The 10,888-nt window shown below is 35.0% G+C and overlaps 1 protein-coding gene across 1 annotated transcript; it reads right to left on the minus strand.

Annotated features, from left to right (window-relative positions):
* Positions 1-6,405: 6,405 nt before the first annotated feature.
* LOC109179617 (mesoderm induction early response protein 1) lies at positions 6,406-7,793 on the minus strand. The gene is made up of 2 exons (XM_019329114.1): positions 7,427-7,793; positions 6,406-7,049 (listed from the first exon to the last, which is right to left on the minus strand). Exons 1-2 carry the CDS (start codon positions 7,676-7,678, stop codon positions 6,636-6,638), a joined length of 666 nt encoding a protein of 221 aa, XP_019184659.1. The 5' UTR covers positions 7,679-7,793; the 3' UTR covers positions 6,406-6,635.
* Positions 7,794-10,888: the final 3,095 nt, after the last annotated feature.

Here is a 10,888-nt window from a genome sequence, read left to right on the forward strand (position 1 = left end):
CTAGGCCTTTCAGTTGCCTTAGTGAAGATTGTCATGGGAGTAGCCTTCACATTCATCACTTCTTTCTTCTCCTGCTTTGGAAAAGGTTTGTTCCACTTTTTAACTTCTTGTTTTCCAGGTGCATTGGAGGAGCTAGGCAAGTTCAATATGTTGAGCCCTCCGCTGGCTTCGATGCTCAATTCCATGTCGTGAGCACGACTGGATAACTCCTCAAAGGACTTTGGCTTAATCCCTTGTAGGATATAGGAGAGTTCAAAGTGCATTCCTTGGATGCACATCTCAATTGCAGAACTTTGGGATATTCTTTCTTTGCAATTGAGGCATAGTTCCCTCCACCTTTCGATGTAGGTACCGGCGCGTTCACCCTTCCATTGGCGAGTAGTGGTGAGTTCCAAGAAGCTGACCGTTCTCCTTGTGCTATAGAAACGAGTTAAGAACTCACATTCCATATCATGCCAGCTATCAATGCAACCGGGCGCAAGGTCAGTGTACCAATCAAACGCAGTTCCCTTTAATGAACGGACAAACTGCTTTACCAACAGATCGCCATAAGTCCCTGCATCATTGCATGTCTCCACAAAGTGGGCAATGTGCTGTCGGGGATTTCCTTTGCCATCGAATTGCTGGAACTTAGGAGGTTGATAGCCGTAGGGCATTTTCAACTCCTCGATTCTTTGTGTGTAGGGCTTAGCATAGGAATATGAAGGTTGGCCTTCATCCAACTTGCCTTTGATGGCCCCCATTATGTAGTCTTTCAACTGATCCACCGGTATCATACCTTCGGTAACTGGAATAGTTTTCTCAGTTGCAGGTAAGTGGGAAGCAGCTTCTCCTACCACATGGCTAACATGAGGTGGTGGTGATTGCTGACCAACCTCTTCTTGCCCTTCAGGTTGCTTTCCTGGAGCACGGCTTCCTTGCTCCTCCATGATGCTTCCTACCCTATTATCGAGGGTGTTAAGCCGTTTCTCTTGATTTTGGAGAGTGACAGCCATTCCTTCCAGAGACTTAGCAATTCTAGCTAATTGCTCCTCCACAGACTCTGTGTTTGTCGCCATGGCCGGCATGACGTTGTAGACATGCGACCACTCAGGTGCAGCCCTCCATAAGGGATGAGGCGGAGTTGCGGGGGAAGTGCTCCCGCTACTAGCGTTCCCTTGCACAGAAGTTGGACTACCACCATCGGTAGCTCCCTTGGGAGAGGGTGGACTTCCAGCAAAAGCAATTGCCTTTGAGGCCGCAGGGGCCTTGTCGAGCCTTCGAACCACCCGTCGTGCCATGGACTGAGGTTCAGGCACTTGGACCCCCAAATCCTTTGCGCGGTTCCTTGTCAGTGGACCTTGCGTTTTCTGGGTAGTGCCAGAGCTAGCTACGAGCGTAGACTTGGACTTGGTAGCTTGGGCATAGGTCCTCCTGAACATAGGATTGTTCGATGCCATTTGATGCGCAGGTAGAGATATAGTAGTAGAGAGATGAGAGGCAGAGCTGTCCCACTGGGCGTGCCAAAATATGTAAACGCGAAAAACTTGAATTGTATATATTCAAAAATTCAAAGTATCGGTTACAAGTAGTATCAAGTATATATCAAACAGAAAGGGGTACAATCTCTGTATAGGAGAAGTCCTCTGATTCTCTACTACAAGTATGCCTATTGGAAGTATGCCAAATTTGGAATATGCCAAATTGGAAGTGTGCCGGGTTCAGAGTATGCTGAACTTGAAGTATGCCGAGTTCGGGAGTATGGCCGAACTGGAAGTATGCCGAGTTCAAAGTATGTTGAACTGGAAGTATGCTGAGTTCAGGAGTATGCCGAACTGGAAGTATGCCGAGTTCGGGAGTATGCCGAACTGGAAGTATGCCGAGTTCGGGAATATGCCGAACTGGAAGTAGTTCCTTGCTGAAGGGCCTCCGGAGTTATGTAGCTTGTTCTTCAATGAAGGGCTAATATGCAGCTTGATCTTCAAAGAAGGGCTTCCGGTGTTCAAATGGCGTATTCCTTAGCGCAATATACGCAGTATATATAACTGCGGGCGTGTTCCAGATGATATCCTGGCGAGATTTCGGCAGAGCTTCGATGTGCAGATTTCCAGAGCTCTTCTTTGAAAATGAGCCCACTATATATAGTGGGGAGGGTGAGGGAAAATCTCCAACCAACTCTTAATTCCTTATTTAATTTAATTTCTTTAATTAAATTAAGGAATGTATCGGGACACTATTATGTCCAGGTTCATGATTTCATTAAATTTCCAAATAATATCAAATATTCAAATTTCTCAAAATTATATAATCCACATATAATTTTAGTGGGCCACGACCAAGTCAGACCCGCTAATTAGCAACCCAATTACTCCAAGCAGCCCGGTCCAACTCACTTAAATATTTCATCATTTCGGGCTGAACAATCCAACATCCAATTACATTTAATTAAGCAATTAAACCAATTAAATATTTAATGGGCCATTTAATTAACCCAATTAAATAAATATTAGTCCAATTAACTTAATTAAAGTAATTAATTTAATGATCAATTACCCGTCACGGTCCAACGATATTATTTAAATTTTCCAATGCCTACATATGTAATCACAAAGATACAGATTATAGGAATATATATAATGAGGGAATCACGGGGAGACTTGAATAGCGAGTCATAATCGAACTCAAATACATAGAGTCCTAATAACAATAATCAAATTATTAATGAATTTAGAATATCTATATAAAATTACTTATGATAAGAAGCGAGCTATAGTTTAGACAATTAGGGTGTGTTTGGTTCATGGGTTTACACACCAAGAATGACAATCAAAAGCATAGTTAATTAGTGTTTGGTTGACAACTTTTTAAAACACAACTATGGGATTTGATTACCCTAAAAAAACTCCATTCCCTAATTAAAAACGGGTATCATTCCATCTTATTACTAATTTGATTTTTAAGTTTAGATTAGTGTTTTAGATTTTTGTTTTGATTTTTTTTTTTTGTTTATATGTGTGCTTTGGATGTCATTATATTAGGATCAATTGTCTTAATTTTTTATTTTTGTTTTTTTTTTTTGAAAGCTTTATTTCCATTATATGGTCATACATAACCAAACATAAATATTGGTAATCATTCTAATTCCACCTTACTATCAAACATGCAAAATGCTTCCACCAAAACTCATCATAATAACTATCAAGTATTTTTTTTTATTAATTTTTGATTGCTACTGGCTCTATTAACCAATAACACCTCCACTAAAGCTCAAACTCACAACCTTTCAAATGGAAGTCCAACCCGAGTACCATTAGACCACATGGTCTTGGTAATTATCAAGTATTTAATTTTTCATTCCGATACTAATTCTTTTGTGCGAACCAAACACACGTATAGACTAGCGAATTTAACCAATTGGCACCTATTGATTTAGATATTTTAAACGGATGAAAAGTGACCATTGAATTATTATTGCAATGCAACTATTTAAGTGCTGAAAAAATATCAGTCAAGGAGACAAGTTGGCGTAGCTACATAAACAATGATTGTATCTAAACCACTATTGATAATTTGACATATAATTTTTTTTTAAATAGAAAACAAAAAGAATTGCATTTATTCAAAACAAATTAGCAATCTTAATTAAGAAGAATAAAAAGATGAACATGTTGCAATCATTACTAATACTTGGCCTCCATGTTAAGTCGTTGACCTTGTTGCTGAGATTATTATAAAATAAAATAAAATAAAATAAAAACCCACATCCCCTGCAACTTCAAGGATCTCCGATCCTCCATTGACTAAACAACTAGAAAATCGAAAAACAAATTGGCAACAAATTATAGTGCACAAATATTGAAAATAAAAAATTGTATTGTTTTTTATCCTTCAATTATTAGTCATTAGTCGATCAATGTATCCGTTCATTTTCGGTAATCAAAGATACCGTTTCCAACTACAATTTTTGCAGCAAGTAATAGTTTTTAACAATATGAACTTCTACGTACATATCCTGATATCCATAATTTTGGCCCCCTCGTTGAGATTTAGATTAAGATGATGTGTTTCATGTCACTTAAAAGTCTATTCTAACAATAAGATCACATATTTATATTTTATATTTTATATATTATATATTCATAAAATAAAACCGTAGATAAAAGAAACAAAATATCAAAAAGTCCTAAAAACTCCTAATTGCATACAAAAAAACAATTAGAAATAGAGGGTAGTTCCAACTTTTTTGAGAATTTAAGAAGTAGAAAAATGGGAAAATGGCACTTTTTCCCCCTATGTTATATACTTATAGCACTTTTTCCCCCTCAATTATTTAAGTGGCTCTTTTTCCCCCTGAAATGTTAAATGGACATATTTACCCTTAAAATAAATATTTCATTTATTTTTATTCTCCAATAAATTATTACTATAATTTGGTTCAAACCAGATACTATAGTAACCAAACCAAAATATTCCAATTACAATTTATAATCAAAACGCGATATTTAGAGTTTATTAAAATCGCGAACTGGAATGGCCGGTTCATGTTCCGAACTGAAAATATAAAATACATTTATTGTTGAATTTAAACTATTTTAAAATAAAAAATAAAATTTTAAAATAAAGACGATTCAAAATCGCGAACGGGATCCGGAACCGCCGGTTCATGATCCAGTTTTTTTTTTATTCTTAAATTTAATAAATTGAAATCCAAATATTGGGTTCTAGATCTGAATCATAACTGAAAACTTTTAATTCGATTGCTATAGTGTCTGGTTCAGTTCGAACCGAACCGTAGTAATCGCTACATATACGCAATAATTTGTTGGAGAAGTAAAATAAATAAAATGTTTACTTTAAGGGTAGAAATGTCAATTTAATATATTAGGGGAGAAAACCACCACTTTTAAAATAATTGAGGGGGCTAATGTGCTTACATAATTAATTGAGGGGGAAAAAGTGCTATAAGTATATAACATAGGGGGAAAAAGTGTCATTTTCCCTAGAAAAATTATTCTCATATATGGTAGTTTTTTATTTGAAAAAGGTCTAGGTCAATTACGAATCAGATTCTTTAAAATCAAGAAAAATAAATTCATTAAGGGTCTGTTTGGAAAGTATAAAAATGATTTTTGGAAATTTTTTCGAAAAATGACTCATTTTTCAAAAAATATTTTCCTTTCCAGTGTTCGATTGCATTCTAGAAAATATAGAAATAGATAGAAACTGAAGAATCGAAGGCAATGACGGCAGCGGAGGCAACCATGTTTTGAGTGTTGGCGGAAAATGACTTATGCCAAAATTTGGCGTAAGTCATTTTCCACAAAAATGTCTACATTCCCCTCAGTCAACGAAAAATGTTTTCCGTTGACTAAATTTTTCTAATGCATATCCAAACACTGAAAACTCAAAAAAAAATTTCAAAAGTCATTTTTCGGGTTTACAAACGGACCTCTTATTCAATTAAATATTTACTCTTTTTGGTGTCAAGTTAAAAAAAAAAAAAAAAAAAAAAAAAACTTCTCTTAGGTTATAAATATATTGTATTTGTCTGTTGTTTTACCTACGTTTAAAAAATTAATACTTAACCATTGAAAAGAATATCTCAATTTACTCATCATCACAAAAAAAAAAAAAAAAAAAAAAAAAAAAAAAAAAAAAAAGTGCATATTTTGTTGCCGAGTGCATTATGTATATATAATACAGATTTTATATTATATGTATAGTAAACAGAAAATGTGTTCTTCTAAGAGTTTAATGGTTTTGTATTAATGGTTTGAGTTAGTAATTTATGTTTATATGTGGTTTAAGGGTATATTGGTGATTTTTTAAAATTTTCCTTTCTTAGCAATTCAAGTGTTATGATTTAAGGGTAACTCCATACACATTATATTGTGGACAAGATCCATCATGCACATTGTGTATTATATTGTAGGTCAAGGTGCACATTGTGAACCTTGGTCCAAATTATGTATCAGTTAACATATTATATATTATGGTCACATTACAAGAGTTTCACCCAATCTGGGGAAAATTTAAGGGGTGTGTGTTTGGTAAATAGTTGTTAGCTGATATATAATTAGATTGTGTTAGTGAGTTGACTAGTTATAAAATTAGTTGATTGTAGAAAAATGTTTGGTAAATCAGTTGTTAGCTGATTACATGCAAAATGCTTATCATATGCAAAATGATTTTCTCAAAAAACTTATCAAAACAGCTTATTTTGAGCAGCTTTTTAAATTTTAACATTTTGGAGTAATAAGCTGTTACAAAAAGCTAACTAATCAAACACTATTTAACAAGTCAAACAACTAATAATGATCAAATAAATCAAAATTGACTAACAAATTAACTATCTATATTACCGATTGAAGGAATAAAAGTGAAATTCCTCACAATGAAAATGTAGAAGAATGATGCTAGTAAAAATGCACGAAGAATTTTTTTTTTTTTCCTTTTCTGTTTCGGTTTCTCTGGACTAACGAAAATCCGCATTGCCAAACTACACATGCAGGAGTAGTTTATATCTTACCAAGAAAAAAAATAAGATTTAGAAATAAATAAAAAAAAAACTAAATAAAAGGGGAACCAAGAAATTAAATTTAGAAAAAGAAAAAAAAAAACCAAAAAAAATAAAGAGGAAATTAAATGAATATGATCTATGGGGAGAAATTATCGGACCGGTCGAAATGGAGAAGTTGACCACAGCATTTGGGGCAGTCGTCGACCTCTTTCGGCACCATGAAATACATCAAACAGGTTTTGCAACCGGCGACTACAAGCACCGCCGCCGACGCAGTCGAAGATTCCGGCCGGCTGCTCCCTGCATGGCGGCGACGCTGAACATCCCTTGAAGATGAAAGAGTCGACGACTCTTCTGAGGAAGACCCACTTTCTTCCGTGTCGTCGTCATAACAGCTGTCACCATCACCATCATCATCTTCTTCTTCTTCTTCTTCTTCTTCTTCTTCTTCCTCAGAGTAAAACTCACCGCTGCTGTACTCCTTCGTGATTCTTGGGTCCTCCTTCACTTTCATCCCTGTTCTCCAGTTTATGTAATATACTTCCCCAGTCTGCAATATACCCAAGAGAAGAAATTAAACACCAGAAATAACAAAACCCAGAAACTTCAACACAAAAGCTTCAATCCCCCCATTCCATCTCTTAATATCGTAAAACTAGAGAGAAAATAAAATGTTGCATTATCAGTTTTTGTTTAGGGAAAAGGAAACCATCAAAGGACGAGAGGGGTCAAAAACCCAACACCCCAAAACACAAGAATGGCAAGATCTGCTTTCTTTTTCTGAGTTTGGAAGCAATTAATGATGCGATCTAGGCAGACATTGAAAAGGAGAGAGAGAGAGAGAGAGAGAGAGAAAAGGACAGAAGATTGATGACCCCAAAACTTGGTTCAATTCAGCGAAAGTATTAACTAACAGCAAGCAATTACCTCTAAATCAAGGCATTGTTCCCAATGGTAAGGCATGGATTTTTCTGAATTGAGTTCCAGAGTTGCATCCCCCACCGAAGAATTGTTGGGCGGCGTATGATGAGCGGCGGCGGCGGCGGATGAAGATGAAGAAGAAGACCTGCCGGCTCCGCCGTCGGCGTTGCTACTGCTCTCCCGGTGGTAGTTCAACGAGCAGTTCTGCAGAGATCTCTCCAAGGATGCTGTTATCGTTCCCATATCTGGACCTGCCATTCTTTTTTTTCTAATTTCCGATCTCACCAACCCTTTTAAGAGAAAAATGCTCTTATTAGTATTACCCCCAAAAACTGTCCTTCTTCTTATTATTATTTTATATTTATTTATTATGGAGTATTTTTTTTTTTTTTTAATATGTAGTAGTTGTTGTTGTTCTTGTTGTTTTCTTTAGGTGGGTTAGGAGAAAAATTAGGAAGTTCGGATATGAAACGTTTAAACTGTTTACGATATGATGATAAGATGTATATATATTCGTTTATCTTTTCAGCTATAATGTTCCTCTCTCTATATATATATCATGTAATTATTAAATTAGATTATGATTCTCTATCCCAGTTTCTGTGAGACTCTCTTTATATATATATGTAATCTGACAGAAAAAATGACGGTCAAATTTTTTAATCAAATGAATTGGTTCAGATTGATCAGAAATTTATCCATAATTATATGATTATCCGTTAACTTTTTCATTAAATATTAGTCCACCGTTAACTTATTCATTAATTTATATAAAAAAGATCTTAAGTTCGAACCTTATCACAAACAAAATTGACATAATTAGTACTCTATTTTACTCTTATTAAATTAAATATATGATTATCCGTTAACTTTTTCATTAAATATTAGTCCACCGTTAACTTATTCATTTATTTATATAAAAAAAATCTTAAGTTCGAACCTTATCACAATCAAAATTGACATAATTAGTACTCTATTTTACTCTTATTAAATTAAATATATGATTATCCGTTAACTTTTTCATTAAATATTAGTCCACCGTTAACTTATTCATTTATTTATATAAAAAAAATCTTAAGTTCGAACCTTATCACAATCAAAGTTGACATAATTAGTACTCTATTTTACTCTTATTAAATTAACTAATAATTTAGTAGCTACAACAAAAAATAATACATATGCATTTCTTTAATTTAGAAATATGTGTCTACCATGCCTTTATTCAAAAAAAAAAATATTCATTATCAATAAATTAAATAAGAGAAATAATTTCATTATTTATATTGTCTTTATTTTTCTGCAATATAAAAATTCTTTACATTCAAATTCATCAATTGATTATATTCGCTACATAGTCCCTACAATGTCTTTATTCAAAAAAAAAAATCATTATCAATAAATTAATTAAGAGAAATAATTTCATTAGTTATATTGTCTTTATTTTTCTTCATGGAACTCCATGGAACAACAATTTGAGTTAGTACAGTTAACCATATTTTGAATGAATTTCCTATATTACATTGTAATGAATCTCCTATATTACATTGTATTCATATAGTATGAGTTACATATTTAAATAAACAAATTCGACATTAAATTATTTATGTATGGCTCATATATAATCTTGCATTGATATACATTCAAATATTTATTTAATTATAAACATTGGACATTAACTCATTCGCGCAATACGCGTGTAAAACTAGTTATTTAATACAATAATATTCATGCCTGTGATGGAAGGAACTAGGTACCAAGTCTGATTCTATAGTAGAACATTAAACTCATGGTCCATAGCTTCATGCCACTCAGGATACTTGATAGCTCGAGTGTAACACGTAGGTTCCGTTGGACAAACCTGAGCAGCTAGAGTCGTAGGAGGAGCCTGAGACTGGCTGCGAGTCGCCATGGAGTGGGTGCGGATGGTTGGTCTCGTTGATCTGCGACGCGGATAACGTGCAGCCTCTATAGGTTCGGCCGAGGATGGCGTTCGCTGCACAAAATCAGCTTGTATGGGCTCATCCGGTAACATGGGCTCTGGCAGCGAATCTAGATGTACTAAATCCGAGGCAACAGGGATGACATCAGGGTGGAGAATGGATTCTGCCCAGGGAGCAATCTGAATGGGTGGTGTCTCCTACAAGGGAGGTTTAATTTAGTAGCAAAAGGAAACACTTCTTCATCAAATCTGACATGTCTGCATGTGTAAATCTTGTTAATGTATAAGTCCATACACCTATATACCCCCTAAAGGAATCGGGATACCCTAGGAAGACACAAGAAGATGACCTGTATGACATTTTATGATGATTGTACGGTCTTAAGTGAGGATAACATAGGCAACCAAAGACACGAAGAAAGGAATAATAGGGAAGAGATTTATGCAGCATGAGGTGAGGACTAGAGTTATTTAACACAGAGGATGACATTCTGTTAATTAAATAGACAGTAGTCTCAAATGCAAAATTCCCAAATTTTAGAGGAACAGAGGCATGAGCTAAAAGTGTTATACCAGTTTTAACAATACGTCTGTGTTTACGTTCAACACGATCATTCTGCTCATGTATATATGCACAAGATTGCCTATGTTGAATTCGTAACTAAACAAAGGAGGCATGCAATTTTTTGTACTTAGCAACTAGATCAGACTGAATAGATTTTATTTTTTGGTTGAAGGACCTTTCAACAAGAACCCAAAACTTATCAAAGATGACTAGAGATCAAATTTTAATTTCATAGGGAATAACCATGTGTAACGGGAATAATCATCTATAAAGATTATAAAGTAACGATAACCAGTTGTAGATAATATAGGAGCTGGGCCCCAAATGTCTGTATATATTAAATCAAGAACATTCGAAATAGAAGACACAACGCGTGACAAGGGAAAACGGGCAGACTTACCCAATTGACACGCATTAAATAGACCATTATTACAATGAATAATACTACTAGACCCACTAACTGAACAAGATTGAAGAATATGACTAAGGACACGATGATGAAGATGACCTAGACGATTGTGCCAAACTGATGCAGAGGCACGAGCGAAAAGAAACGTTGAGCGAGACGAGCTTGGAAACAGTAGTGTGTATAGCCCCCCATAGTTATTGCCCCGAAGCATAATTTCCTTGGTATTGATATCCTTCAAAACAAAAAAAGAGGGGTCAAACTCAAAGAAAAATTTATTATCTGATGCAAACTTTTAAACAGATAATAAAGAATTTGACAAACTAGGCACGTGACAAATATTAGACTATTTAAAGGATCTGGATGGGGTATTAAAGGAAGCATGACCAACATGACTAATAGATAAATTCATAGCGCCACCGACACGCAAGGTGTCATTAGCAATATATTCCTCCGAGGTAGAAAGGGCAGCAATATCTGGAGTTACATGATTAGTTGCACCAGTATTCGGGATCCACATCTGAGAACCACCAATATCTGAACTATTATTCTGATAGG

Source organism: Ipomoea nil, unplaced genomic scaffold (genome assembly GCF_001879475.1).
Source record: "Ipomoea nil cultivar Tokyo-kokei standard unplaced genomic scaffold, Asagao_1.1 scaffold0937, whole genome shotgun sequence".
NCBI classification, from domain to species: Eukaryota; Viridiplantae; Streptophyta; class Magnoliopsida; order Solanales; family Convolvulaceae; genus Ipomoea; species Ipomoea nil.

Bases quoted from the DNA above. Each gene is read 5' to 3' on its own strand.
- LOC109179617 (XM_019329114.1), bottom strand. From the start codon at position 7,678: ATGGCAGGTCCAGATATGGGAACGATAACAGCATCCTTGGAGAGATCT. The intron at 7,050-7,426 runs GTAATTGCTTGC...GGTATATTGCAG, and splicing joins AACAATGCCTTGATTTAGAG to ACTGGGGAAGTATATTACAT.